At 35.4% G+C, this 18,184-nt stretch overlaps 1 protein-coding gene across 26 annotated transcripts in view; it reads right to left on the bottom strand.

The window, feature by feature from the left end:
- The window catches only part of ADGRL3 (adhesion G protein-coupled receptor L3), a 737,803-nt gene that overhangs the window by 474,015 nt on the left and 245,604 nt on the right, over positions 1-18,184 (bottom strand). For all 26 annotated transcript variants that reach the window (XM_084758697.1, XM_084758684.1, XM_084758710.1 and 23 more), the window contains one exon: positions 780-1,010. In XM_084758697.1, coding sequence (XP_084614823.1) covers positions 780-834 — 55 coding nt within the window. In that variant the 5' untranslated portion in view covers positions 835-1,010. The remainder of the gene's footprint in view (positions 1-779; positions 1,011-18,184) is intronic.

Raw genomic sequence — 18,184 nt, 5'->3', positions numbered from 1 at the left:
AATTTAAAACTGTGAAAAGGAATGCACATAGAAACTTCAAATTACCAGTTTTTAATGAAATTCAATGAATAATATTGGATTGTAAGTTGCACAAAATATTGGTTTGCATGTTGAATGAATATACAATTTATAAAAAATTTTAAACCTATATATTATCTAAATTCTCATGTTAAGGTAAATAGCAGGAAGTCTACATAAACAATGGGATCAAGTCTATCATGAGCTTCACCAGTACTTTCTGTAAAATTACACTTCTGCAATACTGGCATTTTGTTCGTTTTATATTTTAACAGGCGTGTGATGAGAATGACATATTTCTAGGGAGAGATCACAGTTTGCATTGTATTAAAGGCTGTATACAGTAGTAAACAGCAACTGAAAAGAAAGCAAACTCTTCCTTCCTCCAAAATGCTCATTTCCCAACATTAAAAATATTTTAGGAGCACACACACAAAAAAAATAAATTTATACTAAACTGTGTAATTCATGATTCAGGTGATTTTCCGTATTTTGGCAAATCAAAGCATAAAATATTCAAGAGCTCTATTTTAAAAAATAGACAAATCCTTTAGGTTCCTCTCAAATTTCAGTTGGGGACTTTAAGGATTCCCACTAAGAAGTTGTAGATTTGTAGCTCAGAGTACATAATTAAGGCACTTACTGATATTTGTATAAGGTAAGAAAAAGCTACATGATATCAAAGGGAAGGTTTCATAGAAGGGGTGGGTCTGCCAGGAGTCAGGGTGGCTGGCAGATTATGAAAAGTCAACGGAACTTACCATGAACCACAGGTGCTAAAAGCATCATGAGGGTGAGGAGCTGTGGGGGCCACATGGCTGTGTCCTCAGACGATACTGCCACAAGAATGGATGTTCTGAAGTGAAACCGAATGAGTTTACTTCTGGTTCCTCTTCTGTATTCCAATATCAATGATTAAATACAAAAACACAAAAAGAGAAGCAAAATTCTTCAAAAAAAAAAAATAAACACTGATATCGCAAGTCAGACACCTGCAAAACAGAAGAAAAAAAAAACAAAGAGGAAGAAAAAAAAGAAAGGGTCCGTTATCTAATGAAGACATTCGAATGTTAGCTTCATGAATAATTGTTATACTTTGTGTCAAACACGTTTCTCTCTTCGTCATTTTAATGACCAGAGACATCATACACTAAATAAATAGGCAATCTGAAAGATATTATTTATACATTTGTTACCAGTTTATATCCCGGCCTCAAGCTAGTGTGAAATAATTCTGTCTCTACTGACAAATTAATTTAAATATTCTAATGTTAATATGTAAATCAAGATTTAGGGAGCTTGCGTTGTATAAATATTTTCTCTCAATAAAATGTTTACTTAGTATTAAAATAAATATTTCCACTCAGCACCATTTGTGTAAATAACTTTTAAAAATAAGAGTTTTGAAATGCATGGTATTCTAAATACTACACACATGATTTTAAAATAACTTGTTGCGATCACTGATTGAATACTTATGTTCCTATGAGAAGACACTCTTTATAATCCATTGTCTAAAACTTCAACACTGAAATTCAAGTTGAAGTACTGCCTAATCACAATTTTGATGACTCCACACCTAAAGTTGTATTCTCCTTGTTATTCTAAACACAGTGAGGTTTGGGTGTTTGTCTGTGCGTTTGTTCTTGTTTTGTTTTGTGTTGTGTTGGGTTGGCCACAAGGCCTTATGTAGCTCCGGTAACCTCAAAATCACTGAGTAGCTAAGGTTGAACTTCAGTCCTTGATCCTTCTGATTCTAACTTCAAGTGCTGGGACGAAAGGCAACCACATCAAATTAATTTCATTGAATAAACAAGTAGACATACAATGAATAGGTAAAGCTCAACATGATAAACATGATAACTGTAGCCAACCTGTTCACTGATAGCTAGCACTGAATATTTTTGAATCAGGCGTATAACTGTTACCGAAAGCCTTAGACAGTGTGAAATCCTGCCAGAGGGTTTTCACTGTGTATTTAGGAAACAAAAAGTTTAAGCTATATTACCAAACTAGATGGAGGTAGTTGTCCCCTATTAAAAGTTTGCCCAGATACACATAAAAAAAAAATACTGATTGTACTGTTTTCAGAGTCAGCACCCTTAAATATAGTTTAAATTAGGTCTTTAATTTAGAGTCTTCACTTTTTCCCAGTCGTATTGATTGAAGTGTAGTTTTCAATTTTTCAGATATGGAGTATGAAACAATAAAAACTTTAAAAGTAAATTTCAAAGTAAAGATATTTACTGAAGAATGTATTACAAATTGTTTGAGCACCATTAATATAAAAATCCAAATTTAAAATGTTTCAAAATCGTTCCCGAAGGTGGTGGCACAAGCATTTTATTCCAGCATTTGAGAGGTATAAGCAGGTGGATATCTGTAAATTCAAGGTCAGTCTGGTCTCCAGGATAGCCAGAGTTATCTAAAGAGAAGCCCTGTCTTGAGCAACCAAAAACACAAAACAAAAACACAAGAAAACAAAACAAAACAGATTCAAAAATCCAAAAATTTCTGAGTATTTCATGAAATCAAAAGGGGGAAAATTCTACACCAGATTTAATGTGATACATTAACATCAGGACAGAAAGCATAGTGTATCTTCATACTATGTGTATAAAAGATATATGAGCCAAGGGGATCTCTGTGAGTTCAAGGATAGCCTGCTGCAGAAAGCCAAGGCTATATAGGGAAACCATGTCTCAACCACCCCCACAAACAAAGACAAATCACATTACCCTTAAAAAATGTATAAAAAGCATATAATAAATAGAATAATATGAACATGATAAACGCTATGATTCACATGTAAGAACATATAAAATACTTTAATGACTCAAAATACAGTGAAATTAATACACAATTAAATTAAAATATTCAGTATAAAATACACAAATATTAAAGATTGGGTTGCTTATAATATCTGTCTACTCTCTGAATATTTGTTCCTACAGAGTGAAAATGTTATGATAATTTTTGTATCTCAATTATGAACAATCAGATAATTTGAAATTAAAATTATGGATGTCACATTATATATACAAAATCCAGCATAAGTCATTTGATCCTTACAAATAAAAATATGGGATCAAGAAAGTCACTCAGCAGAAAAGTGTATGAAGCCAGGAGGTTTAATTCTCATTTGACAAAACGAACTCATAATTGTTTTAAATTTTTATCATAATTTTGAGAGAAGCTTCAACGAGAAAAATTATCATTGAAAACAGACAAAAGTGATTAATTTTTTTGACCTGCCATTTGTAGTACTATGTTTCCATGAGAAATACAAATCAAGAAGAGTAAGTAAGCCAATGATGGAACACACAGAATCAAATAGAGAGCTCTGTCAAACGAACAGATCCATGTGAAATAGCAACATGAACAGAAATTTATAGTCAGAAAGCAGAAGTCCTCTCAATAGGAACTAACCTGTTCTGATCTTCTTATGGTGGCACTGTTCTATGTGTAGTCTGCAAACGCCCTGGTGTAAATTATAAAAAGCATGATGATCTCCTAGGAAGTGGGATTTTATTCCTTACTGCAAATGAGGAAACTGAGGGATGGAGATTTTGGGGTACTAACTGAGGCTATATTGCTTTAAAAAAATTGCACCTAGATTTGTGCGTCAACAGTCCAGACCCAGGATCTATTCTGTCTAGATGGTGTCATCAGTACTGTTAAATACTGCCTCGGCATGATAGCTAGGCAATAGGATGGGACATAAAGCATATTGTAATTGCTATTTAATTCACATTGCAAGTGATAAAGATATAAGACATGACTAAAGAAGGAGATAAATAAACTGCTTCTTAGAATCATATCATAAATAGAAGGCCTCAATGATTTTCTGCTGAATAATTTCCATCTGACATTAGGCACGTATAGTGTTCATTTTCACAGGTACTAAATACCAATGACCTGTTTTATTCATCGAGCTCTGAGTGAGTATGGAGTATGACCACTGTCTTCCTTGGTAGAGGACCCTAGACAGAGCCCTGGAAATCCTCAAGAGCAAAGGAAAGTGCCTCATAAATCATAGAAAAATTAGAAGTAGCAATAATGGTAATTCCCAAACAAAAGATACAAAGGAACTTTAAAGTGTTATCAATATGATTTCAGTTGACCATGACTTTATTTCTGTTATTAATCATCCTACAATGGGTACGAAAATTATTTCAAGTGTTTGGAAGGTAAGGAAATTATATTCAAAGAAGAAAATTTCTCACTTTCCCATATGTATTTTATCATTAAGATGCAAATTGGTAAGTAGTCCAAACTAATCTCAGATTTTTAAACATTAACTTTCTATGTGTATACGTGTGTGTGTGTGTGTGTGTGTGTGTGTGTGTGTGTGTGTGTGTGTCTAAAAATTTCTGGTAATTTTGCAACAAATTACCTTCTTAGTTCATGATTAACAGCTATGACATTGTATCCAAACACAAGTTGTGCCATAAGCACTACTAAACAGTTTGATTTAAAACAAGCATAATCATCTTTCCTCTGGAGATTTCTTAATGATATCATTGTCAATGCAACTGATATCATAATCAAGATTGGGAAAATAGTACCTTCTTTGCTAGAGAAAAAGACCTTTAAAAGTGAAAACAGCAGGAACCATGTCAATCTAACTGTGTGGATTTTTGGGAGCTAAAAAAAAAAAAGCAAGTCATTTCTAAAACAATCTTCCTAAAAACAATGGTAGTTCTGGGTAATAGAATTAACATCACAATCTAAATTATAAAAGGCACAAGCATGCAGACAGGCGAAACTGCTGTAAAATCCATTGCATCCCACCTCCTCATAGGTAAAGAGAACACATATACTCTCTTTGAAGACATTCAAAACAAAGAGGAATGGAAGGGAAGATAAAGCTCTTGAGATTATTAATATGTCATAGTTTTGCCATATTTCAGTTATCATTTTCAGTCAGCCCTAACCATCCTCTACACACAAGCAATTTGGATTTTTTAAACACTGATTTCACATTTTACAGTTTCCAATATGTTGCATTTCCAAAGAAATTATAGTATTGATGATTGTCAAATAGAATTGTGTGTGTGTGTGTAAAGAGAGAGAGAGAGAGAGAGAGAGAGAGAGAGAGAGAGAGAGAGAGAGAGAGGAAGAGCATGACCACAGAATGAACATATGATTTTGTATTTAGGAGATAAATGTTCTATTGCTGAGGTATAACTTCAGGATAGATAGATAGATAGATAGATAGATAGATAGATAGATAGATACATACATACATACATACATACATACATACATAGATATAGGCAGGCAGATAATTTCTTGAGAATCTCTTTATTGAAGAAGAAGAAGAAGAAGAAGAAGAAGAGGAGGAGGAGGAGGAGGAGGAGGAGGAAGAGTACATCTGTGACATATTTTAAATGCTATGTTCTTCAGGTTATGAAGGCAGTATGCCATGATTTGTGATTCACAATACTGTACAGGCAATCTTACTATCAACACTTCACTATAGTTAGCATGCAGTAGCAACCAAGCAGGTGAGAAAATTCACCTCTGGAAATTATCTCATCTAAGCAGGGAACCCCTAGACAGGTCTCAATTAAGCATCTTTCTTAATGGCCCATTATGAAATATCAATGCCTAAAATACCTACAGGGAGCCAGGGACCTTCACTGTCAACAGAGAATTTCTAAGGCTGTACCATATGATGCAATATTTATGCCTCAACTTTTGTTCCACTTAGAGTGTATTTAATCTATATCTATTCTATTAATCTGAGACGTCAGCATAGCAAAGTTTATGAGGACACTATTCACAGCCAAGTGCATCAACATTTTTATAATAATTACTAATTGGCATTTATAGGCAGCTAATAAATTACAAGAGTGGTCATTTTTACAAAAGGTGGTGCTTAAGACGGCTTCCTGAGTGCCAATCTATATTTCTTAGATAGGAAAACAATATTAATAGTAATTATTTTAAGTCCTTAAATCTTATAGTTTCGTTTTTAATTCATAAGGCTGCATATCAAATATATACAATTTAGTACAAACCATAGAAGCCATGAAAGTATATTCCTGCTTAGTTTTATCATACTCATGAAAATAATACAGAGAATACATGAGGAATAGATATCATCTTTACAGATTCCAGGAGAAGCAATCCAGTTATATTGTTCAAAACTTTCCCTTGGCTCTTAAGGAGTTAATGTAGAGGCAGAATAGAAAAGACAGTATGAAAACCAGGTGCTGTGGCGCATGCCTTGAATCCCACCACTTGGAAGGCATAGGCAGGATGTTCACTGTGAGTTCAAAGTCAGCCTGGTCTACAAAGTGAGCCTAGGTTACACAGAGAAACCCTGTCTTGAAAAACAAAACAAAACAAAACAAAACAAAAAAACAAAAACAAAAAAACAAAAAAAACCCAAAAACAAAAACAAAAACAAAAGAAGGCAGTATGAAAGGATCTCCAAATGAGACCATGCTTGTTCTGTGAATCTTGCTTCTGTCTGGCCAGAAGTTGACCAGTAGCAATGATAGGACAGACACCAAAGAGCCAAGACCCAGGAACAATGATGTAAAAAGTTATGAGAAAACAAAAAATAGAAAAAAAGTGTGTCACAATGTCTAAAGTGGTAGTTCCCGCATGGAAAAGAGTGCTATGTAATGGTTTGGACAGCATAATTAAATACATTAGAAAAATGTATTTCGTAAAGAAAAATACACCCGGCTATTTTATATACTTTTTATTGAAACATTTTATAATAAAACAGATATTTGCCATAAACACATTAGCTTATATGAATGTATATGTTTATACTTGCTTAATATAAATGTACATAGAATGGCATAAGAAATCTATTGCACCATTCATATTTTATTAAGTAAACTCTGAAATTCAAATGTTAAACAAAAAGTCTGTATAAATTTTTCTAATCCAGGATCATCATTACCTAAAATGGTACCTTCTATATCTGGTTACTGTATTTTATATTATCAAAATAAATCAATTAATAGCAAACATTTGCCATTTCATTTATAAAAGTTGAAGAGAATATAACTGTTGCTATAATCTTTATGTTGCAGACAGGTAAACAATAATTTATGTATAGTAATTTGATCTGAGGCAAAAGATGCTTTGGTTAATGAAAGAACTAGGAAGCAAACAGGTGAGGCAGTCTGAGGAGCTGGGCACAAAATAGAGATACATGTCTCACCTACAAGTCTCTGCACTTGCCGCTTTGATCACCTATGCTGTTCGAAGCATACAGAATGTAGGGGCTACAGTGACCTCATCTCACTCAGTTGAGATACATGGTGAACGGCTACTACCAGCTTCCATTGGATGACGAAATATGCTGTCTGGTTATCTCATGTTACATTTGACCCAACTCACTCCATGCTCATTCTAGTTAAAGATGTACAAGCGAAGTGAAAAAACAATCTTGAAAAGTGTCTGGAGAAAAGAGGCGGTCCAAAACATTTCGACAAAGATTATAGCTAAGAAAAATTAAAGGAAGCTCTCTCATCAATTTTTATGTTCTTAATTAAGATTATTTCCTGAAATGGTTTCCTTGCTTCAGTTTATTGAATGACACTCTTTTGATGCCAGCAGAAGGCTTGTTCCCCCCCCCCCTTTGGTAAGACTGTTTTATGTCACACAGTTTAGAGAAATACATTGGTGTTTTTGTAAGTACACTGTTTCTTTGCTCAGTTTTCTCAGCAGATCTGTGAATCATAAGGACAGTTCAGGAGCACCTAACCTCCAAAGACACCCCAATTGCCAACCTGTACAGAGAGATATATGTTGTCATTCTTTACTGCCTGACTCCAGCTGGAAACAAAGCAAGAGAGTTCAGATTGACCATGATGGAAAAATCTATCAGACACAATACAGCTGGCAGATTAACACAAGCAGGATAACTGGACCTCTTAAGCTAATATTGAACTATCCTCAAAATTTATTTGATGGACTGGCAGATTAAAAACCTTGGAAAAATATGGAAACTAATTTGTGTTAAATATTTTTCTTTAATATAGTGACTATATGTGTGCTAATGTGTTTCTTGTATCCCCTTTAAAATAAACACTTACGTTTCCAATTTGGTTTATATGAACATGTCAAAAAATGACAAAATAAGATAATAGTATACAAATAGGTCCAAAGATATATTTCTCCTTTCAATTAGACATTATTTTAATGAAATTTTATAAATAAATATTTTCTGAATTATTGCCAGACAGCTGCATTCAGAAATAAATTATATTCTTGCTTTTATCAAGAATTACCACAACACTATATTTAACGATATGCATGCAGCTTGACCAAGTCTAGTAATGAACATTAGGCATTGTAATTTCTCTTTTCTAAAACTAACATAATAAACTAAAGATGATAACTTTGTTCTAATAATCAGCAGAATGATTATTTTAATATATAAAACAAAATAGTGACATTTAAAATGGAATGCATTTGTTTTTATTCTTTTTACTCTTATTGAAATGGATATTATAACATCTTGCTTGATAGTAAAATAAGGTCATTTTTTATGGTCTTGGTTAGAGAAATTTATTTTTATTTAAAATTGCAATCTCTGAAACATAAACCTTTCCATGTGATTTATTTATTTTATTAAATGAATTATCAATATATTGCCTTGAGCATGTTTTTCTTAAAAACTATATTTTTTCCCGCATGAAAGTCATGCACAGTTTCTGTTAGCTTCTGTTGGCCTTTTATAATCAGTTGGTTTTGAGCTACTTTCCTCTAGCTCTTATTTTTACATGTGAGGCAGTTCATATAACATACTACCAGAACATGCATCATTAAGCACCCTATGATGCTTTCAGAGCACAATTATCTGTATGTTCTATTTTTTTCCTTTTTGAAAATGTTTTCATATATTCACTATCTAGTGACAACTTGAAATCAATAAGTAATTTTATTCAGGATGAAGAGATGCATGAAATGTTTCAGATATGCCCTGCCTTTGAATTAATTAGGTCACTGAATTAATTAAGGTATTGACAATTATACACTAGGAGGCCCTGGAATTCAGAAACCAATCAAAGTTATTATTTCAGCCAATTAAATTACTAGAGGTGTGTTGGATATACATTAATTTTATGATTACATAGATTATTATAATAATTACATTTCTCTCAGCTAATAAACTGGTATCCTTTATACTTACTGTAACTAAAACTTACATAAAAGAGGAATCAGTATGTTATTTGCACGTGTGTGTGTGTGTGTGTGTGTGTGTGTGATAATAATACAAAAGGGAGTCTATAATAGACGGTACATAAAGAGGTTGCAGGAGAAATATTTGAGAATAGCTGCAGGAAGGAAGGGGGAAAGTAATTGCAATTAAAACATATTTTAAATAGGAAATAAAAAAATCATTTAAACCTTACAAAAAATAGAATTGTAGGTTGTATCTGCATTTCTTTGATGGCTTGTGATTATCACGCACTTTCTCCTATTCTTTTGCCTACATTTCTTCTTCTCAAATATCTATATAGGTGTTTGTGGTCATTTTAAAAGTCAGTTTATGTTGTTTTCTTGTGTGCTAGTTAGTTTGTTTAATAGTTTGTTTTGTCTTTCTGAGATCTGTGTAATCCATGCTGGCTTAGAAACCGCTGCATCACCCAAACTGGCCTGACACATCTGGTCCTCCTGTGTCGGCCTCATTAATGATGGGACTCCATGCATACATACCACACCTATTTAGCCAGTTCATGGTTCCTAGTAAGTTACATGAGTTCCTTACATGTTTGGACATGAATGCATGGATAAGTAAAATAAGATGGGATTGAAGTGATGTTTCAGCAAGTCAGAACAGTTGTTGTTCTTGCAGAGTAACTGGATTCTCCACACGAAAGTCAAAGAGCACCATACTAAATTCCCAAAATATTTGAGAGACCCAGAAGAAAACAGGTAGAGAAGGCGAAAATGAAAAGGGATTGAATGCCAGGAGAACACCAAGTTTCCTCATGAGTGAAATACCTGATATAAGGGAGAAATTTCCTTTAATTATAAGGAGCTTTAAAAAATATATTTTATAGCTCATCAGACCAAAAGCACCCATTAGTTTCTCAGAGACCTGATCTCACCATTTCTAGGTTTTCCTTTCTCTTTGGTTTGCTGCTTCACTGTAATACAGAGAGAAAGCTGAGGTATACTGGCATTGTTTCCAGAATCTGCTGACATCACTAGAGACATACTTACACAAATAATATTCAATGTGAGCTCAGGAACTTTAAAATTAAACAAAAGATCTAGAAATTTCAAGAAAAAATGTACCATTAATCCTTCTGGCCGAGAATTATCCTCGATGGCCATAAAAATTACTCTGACATACATCAACATTTTACGGGCTATGGGAGACTGTTCCAAATGAAAGTGATTATTATTTTATGTTCTATTCTCCAAGCAAATTTATAAGGAAATAAAAATGAAACATGTGACTTCAGACATTTTATGGAGAAGTTAACTAAAATAGTTTAATATATGTAAAAAGTACAAAGTCCATATTTGGATAATTATTGTCTGTCAGAGTAATGAAAACCCTTAAAATCTCCGTCGAGCCTTTTTATAAGAGAAGTAATGTAATATATTAAGCATTAGGAGATAACTAGTTTTTCATCACTTCTTCGGTAGAACTATATGAATATATACCATGCCAGAATAAAGTTCTTTAAAATAACAAGCATAAAGAAGTTTTACAATACTAAGTCAGGATATAGTGTCATCAACCCCAAGACACACTGAAAGGCATTTTGATTATGGTGAGCACCTTAAATTCCCTAAGCCCTGCGAGGAGGGGCCTTTAAAATGTATTCCTTTCTGAGCCTCTGCATCAGGGCACTACACACACGTCTACTTGGACTACACGTGTCAATGACTGAGATCATCTGAGGAAAAGTGCAAAAGCAACAGGACAGTGAATTCTGAAACTTTGAGCTCAGGGGTGCACAGTTCAAGTTCCTCATCCCACGACTTTCTGGACTAAGCACCTATATCCCGAGGTTTATTTTACAGAGTGTTAGTATCACTGTAATAAAATCAGTAGGTAGGTATCAATTGCATAAGGTCATGTTTGTGTATGTGTGTCATTGCTAATTTATAAATGATGTTAATTGTCTTTGAAATATAAATATTACTACATATTGGAAACATAAAATACCAAGGATATATAGTTTGATGTCTTGACTATTGTCCTTTGAGGTTGCAACATTGCATCTCGTAGCTCCTTAATAAGGTAAACACCTCAAAAGAGTATCAGGAAGTCTCTGAAACTGACTAGGTTAACTAGGCCTCTTTCTGGAACATGACAGTAAAGGCTGCCGAGTCACTCTCAGACAAGCAACGTTGCAAAGACAATGCTAAGACTAGAGCAGCTGCCTGAAGGAGGTCCATACCAACTATGCCACCTGGAAAGAACACTCTGTCACCTGTTGATCTGCCTGCAGCCTGTGCACTACACTAAAGGTTTCTAGCTTTGGGAGCTGTCACCCATGCTTAGGTGGATTTTGATGATGCAGCTGTCTTTGAGAAATTTCTGCTCCTGTTAAGTAACCCTTCACCCATATTCCTTTAAGTAACTGAAATAAAATCAGACTCTGGTGGTATCCATACTTTGGTCTGTCATGGGCTCTGTATCTGTGGTGAGTAGATGTGTGTTGCATTTACCCCAGGAAAAGTCTTGTCATATAACACAAGACCATATTGTCAAATTAAAAACTAAACCAGGAGTAGCTTGGTGGAGCAAGAAGCCTTATTAATTGCTTCTGATGCAGGTGACTTTGGGTATGCATGATCTTGTATGGTGGCACAAACAATGGCTGCAATAAAGTTTAGCTGTAATGAAGCCCAAACTTTCTGAGAAACTACGAATATAGGAATTTCTCAAAATAGAATTAAGCTGGGCATGCTAGCTCATGTCTGAAATTGCAGCACTCAGAAGGCAGAGCCAGGTGGAGCTCTATGAGTCTGTTTTTTATACCAAGTTCTAGACTACATAGTGAGACCCTGTTTGAAATTAAAAAAGGATAAAAGTATTGCTAGAAGATATGAGGAATATATTATTGTACAATGAATTCTCAAACTTGAGATAGAAAGTTTTGAAGTAATATATTTTTGTTTATTTCTACAAATGACTTCAATGGATTCACTGAGTTAAATTCCTTTGTGGGCGGGATGGGGAAAGCGAACAAAATAGGTATAACGTAATCATTCTCCTTAAAAAGTATCCGTGCACAAGAATATCTGTTGTATGATTGATTACAGTTAAGAAAGACTACAAAGTCATTAATTTAGAAACACATCTGTCATAAGAAGCAGTGTATGTGGCTGTTGTTTAACAATAAGGCAATGGAATTAGGAAGCATTTTATGACCCAAACTAAGGACAGCTAAAACAAACAAACAAGCAACAAAAAAAAATAGTAATATTGCTAACCTTCCTGAATTTGTCGAGCAGCTGACTTGTTCTGTAGAATCAAGTCTAAATTCCTAACTAAAGTAAGTGCAGGCATAAATTCGGCCCTTCTGAGACTAAAGGGATTCATCACCTGGACATCAGAGCATGAGCTGCAGGTTTGTTTCACAGCGGATGAGATTTCACCTGTAGTTCTCTGCACTACATATATGTAGGCTATAAATCGACTGAGTTAATAGAATTTAGAGGCTTCATTTATCCTTGATGCACTATTACCCAATTGAAGCTTAAATTCTTGTAATTCTAAGATTCCTAAGGGAATTGTGTAGTTGGAGAAGTTAACACAAGACTTCGGCAGGAATTTGGACAAAACAAAGTTACGATACATTTCTTGCTTATTCACCATGACTTGTACTTGGTGGTTGTAATTCATCATTCGTTCATAAAAATCACAGGGCCTTTGTTAACACTTCCCAAATATACCCATAACATGTACCTTGTCAGGCCACTTCTTTCCTGTTACTTCAAGAAAGATGTAGCACCATGGTGGCCAGTAGCAAATGAATGAAAATAAATCATCTAAATCTGCCAGATTTTTGGAGAAGAACTTGTTGTTCATGTAGGATGGAACTTCCCCCGCCTCTCTTGGCTTAGATAACAGTGTTGTGTTAACAAAAGTTCAACTTATTTCATCTATGATACTATTTCATGAATCTAATAAATACTATTTTTACAGAGATTTAAGGAATCTGTGAGAAGTGAGAGGAAATAACATCATTATAGAACAAATAAACAATACATGAAACAGAAAATACTTTAAGTAACTGATTTCAGAATTTCCACTTAGAAAAATCAAAGGAACGTATTTCTTCTTTTGCCTTTTGTGTCTTATAATAGTTTTCTAAATCATCCTTAAACAACACATAACAGATTACTATAAGGAACACATATTTTTGGTGGAATATTAATCATCTTAAATTTAAAAAATGGAATGATGAGACTGGGAAGCACAGTTATTTACGCGAGTTTAACTATCAACTCTAAAATCTTGCAGGAGAAGGCTCATTCTCTTTGGAAGAGATACACTGTATTTAGATAAATACATGAAATATAATATTCCTAAACTGAAGTATAGTTATATTTAATAAAGAACTAGCAACCCCTCTGCTAAACAGCTAGATACTATGGATTTTTTTGTATCTTAGAAAACTCTATTAGGATGCTGATAAAGAGGCATTTCTGTATATCCCTACGTCATTACATATGACTTTCCCCTGCTTGTAACTACTAGGCTGACTTCCTTCAACAAATAATGTACATAAGTATATTATCTGAGCATGTAAAAGTGATATTTTGTCATTACACCAAGGGATCTGCTACTCTGTGTATGTAACTGCCAGAAGTCACCCAGGAAAGAGGCAAAGGATAGCAGGCACCAGCATCTCTCCATTATTTTCATTTTCCTAAGTAGAATCAAATGAGAAGAGTCTGTTAAAACGCCAGGACAACATTCTGGATATTTCAGGGGGAATCTTACTCATTTTGTTTTAGATCCTCATTGAAATTTAAATTCATTCTTTTCAAATATTAAATTTGCTTGCTGTATTTTATAAGGTAGTGGCTCAACTTCAAATCTGTACCATTTTTTTACCATCAAAAACTAATCTACAGCTGACATATGCATGGATAGGCATCAGTCCTAGAGTTTCCAGGCACATCTCACACTCTTCCCAGTTCTACCTCAGTCCAGTCTGCTTTATTACCTCCCTTTCTTCACATCCTAGATAATAAGGCCCGAAAGGACAGGTTCATGTTTTATTCATCTTTATGTCACCATCAACCGGTACAAGGCTTGACATCTAATACGGTCAATAAATGTCGGCTTCACTAAATCAAAGTAAAAACCACCAGTGATTAAGGGGTTTAGTCACCAAAAAGGGAAGTAGAAAATTTAAAGAAAAAAGAAAACCCACCTATTAACCTCCCTTGTAAAGCTAGACAAAACAAATCACAAGCATAGTCGTTTATTAAGTGCATAGCGTCTGTCCTGTTATAGTGCAATATATATTTCAAGTTTGTTTTTCCTTCTGATTTACTTACTGTAGGCTGAAATCATAATTCATATTCAGTCACACGAATTTTAAGAAATGTGTTGAAACAGAATTCATTCAGGAAAGATGTGCTAGAGGCATGATGCTATACTGAGTCTCAGTCTAGAAACTTCTCTTAATCATATATCCACTGCCTCTAATTTTAGCAGAAGGAAGAACTGCTCTTTATAACACAAAAATCCTTGATTGTGTTTACTTCACTGCAGGTACCATGCAAAATACTGATGGTGGAGAGCTGAAAAACAAGAGGTACTTTTTACTACTGGTCTCTGTCTTCTACATCAAAAATTTAAGGAAAAAAAAATATTCTTTAGCACACATATCCAAATACACAAGTGCGTGTGCACGCACACATGTACACTGATACACACACATGTACACATGCACCTTTAAATGCAAACCAATGGAAATTTCTTTCCCTTTCCCTGCCAAAAGATTCACCGTCAAAGGAAATGAACATTGGGTAAATTATTTTACATCCTCTATTCTCTAACTTGGTACTTGTTACTTCATCCACAAATATTCACTCAAAATTCATTGTCAAATCCAATGCTTCCTTCACAAATTTCCTTTTTCTTTTTCTCTTTTTCCTGAGACAGGGTTTCTCTGTGTAGCCTTGGCTATCCTGGACTCTCTTTGTATACCAGGCTGACCTTAAACTCCCAGAGATACACTTGCCTTTGCATCCAGAGTGCTGGGATTAAAAGTGTGCACCACCACGCCCAGCAAATTTTCTTAATTTCTTTGTAGCACTCATAACCACTATGCTCGATAGATTTCTTAATTCCAAAAAAAAAAAAAAAATGCAATCATTTGTAAGGAAGAAAGTTAAATTCCTCTAACAACAGTTTAGTGTAAGCGTTTCAAATACCCTTACAGATGAGAAGGCTGTGCCAGAGAAGGTGAGACAACATGTCTTATGAAGAAAAAAACTTTTTAAATGAAATGTCTTTCCTCACATGTCTATCAAAACTTCCTTGAAAATAGATCTTCCTTTTCACTATCTCTGCTACAACAATACCTCAAGTCATATTAACCTCGAGGTAGATTCTAAGATCTCCTATCTGCAAGTTTCACACCCATGTGTAATTAATGTCCACCCAGTGCCAGGTAGGACACATTCCAACAAATAGCAAATGGAGGAAAGGGTGAAAGACCATTCCCAAGGGAACCACGGAAAAGGCAACGGCTTCCTAGATGTTCTGTTTTGTCTGTGTGCTGCTGTGTCAGTTTACAGACCATTGGATAATCCCATAAACTCGACTCAGGATTTTACAGTGGATGTGTTCACGTGACACTACACCTCTGACCAAAGGTGTTAGTTCAATCTCTGAGAGAATGCTGACCCGAGGGGCACCCAGACAGACTCATGACTGCCAGAAAATAAGCTAGTTTACACGTTTTCCCTCCCACGAAATGATGATATAATGCCCTATTTAGAGAATAGTAAAATATAGTTCAAATGTGTCCCCAAATCAAGGAATTTCGTATTGCTTGATAGCATTATTTTTCTCGGAGCATATCTAGGTCATCCCGTTAATCAATGTCTTAAAGAACAAGGATAAGTTAACACTCTCCTCTACCTCTCAAGGAGATACCTACTATATCCTACCTGTTCTATGATTCGCCTCTACTATTAGTCATGACATTCAGAGACCTTAGCTTTGACAAGCACATCTTCAAAAGGTACTCATAACCAGCGGGACTCTATTCAATAAAGGCCCAGCAAAATAACGAAGTCCAAGCAGTTTCTCTAAAGATGCCTAGGTGTTCCTGACTGTAGCAGTTAAACACATTTTCTCTATTTGTTACACATTATTTCCATTATACTGCCCCAATACACTCAAGTTCCTAAATTCAGGTATGCAAGTTCCAAAGTCTAAATGTTCTCTCAAGGGTATAGAACCAAAGAACATTTTATTATAGCCATTTGTTCCCGATCTTGAGCAACTCCTCACCACTTTAATAATAATGGAGCAATAGTTTACACGCAGCACTCAGAAGGCAGAGGCATGTGTATCTCTGTGAGTTCAAGGTCAGCCAGGTCTACAAAGTGAGCTTCAGGGTAGCCATTGTAGGAGTTCAGTTTTGCAAAAAGAAAACATGGTTAATTTCAATTGGTTTAAGGATTTAATCACTTTCTTTAAACACGCTGAAAGCACACCAAAACAAAGACAAACTCTATTTTGGAGGTAAAGTACATATGGAGGGAAAGAGGTGTCAACCTGCCCACTGTTACACTGCTTCTTGTTCTGCTACATTTAAATACAGTGTTGGCTGAAATGAGTGAGTCTTTTAAAAAGAGTGAACGCTCTTCCCCTGACACAGATCTCAAAGCCCATGTACTAGCAGATTTACGAAACTCCCCTGTGGGAAAGACTGTAAGCTTTGTCACAGGTGGAAGCAGTCTTGGCGGGCTTTACCCTTGGGGCACCCCATGAATACCTTGTGACAGACTGAGTGGAGCCATCCTGGGCCTGGAATTCAGGAAAAAGAGACCGCCCTTCCCATGTGACACAGGCAGGTGGGGAGGAGAGAGCTGCAGCAGGTTCAGACCCAGCTTGAGCGCACGTGTTTCAGCGAACAGGCTGGACCAGCATGCAGGCCAGAGACACCTAAGGACCATTCCTGTGGAACGGATAGTCCTGTGGAACAGATACCGTAAGGTTCACTCTTTTTTCCCTTTAAACTTTTTTCCTTCTTGCGTAAGCTAGTTGGGTTGTATAAGAAAGTTTAATTGTAAGACACAGAGCCTACACTCACTCCCCAATATGGGCCTGGGAACAGTAGTATCAATATTTTGAATTTAGGATACCCAGCTAACGTAAAGAGTAGTGTTGAAAGGCTAAACTTACATTATGCACCTCGGGGTACAGGATAAATCCAACAATGAAAAGGCCTCCAGGCAGAAGAAAGCAAACTTAATACTTGAGAGTGTTTTAGTCATATTTTACTTATGAAATAAACAGTAATAATGATATTAATTTTCACTTGTGCATAATCATGATAAAGGGACTCTGGCCAGCTTGGGCATGGTAAGCGAGGCTCTAGCAGGCCTTATTTTCTCCCCATTCCCCCTGCCTTGCTAAAAACCATTAGACTACATTCCTAAAGCTAGCCACCAAAATCTATCCTCTTATTTGGTCACATTCTCCTCTTGAGGCTGATTACCTGAGGTCTGACTACCAAAGTATTGTAGCCCAGCAATCAAAAGACTCTTTTGGCTCACTTAACATGCCCAATTAAAATAAAAATTAGAACCTCATCCTAACACTAGGTTTCTTCTTGTACCTTTATAAACAGCCATTGTCCTATGTACAATGTCTGTCTCCTCTCCATCCAGAGGCGGTCCTTCATCCAACTCCAGGACAAATAGCCTTCCCATCTGCCCCTTCTTTCTTTGCCCTTCCTCCCTTAATCCGCTATCTCCTGTCTTTGTCTCTTATTCCCTACCCTCTCTCCTAAAATAAAATTAGACGCTATTATTGCCATCCATTTTAAAGACCGTGGAATGTTAGCTCAAAACAAGAAACAGTTTTCCAAGAAAGTATTCTGTAGGCAAGCCACGGTGGCAGCGAATTGATTCTCACCAAGCAGGTGGGTGGCAGAGCCTGGACTCAGAAAACTGCAGTAGTTTCCTG

This window comes from Acomys minous, assembly GCF_964271855.1.
Source record: "Acomys minous genome assembly, chromosome: 15".
Classification (NCBI taxonomy): Eukaryota; Metazoa; Chordata; class Mammalia; order Rodentia; family Muridae; genus Acomys; species Acomys minous.
Note: the sequence above shows the minus strand (reverse complement) of the source record. Positions and strands in the feature narration are given on the sequence as shown.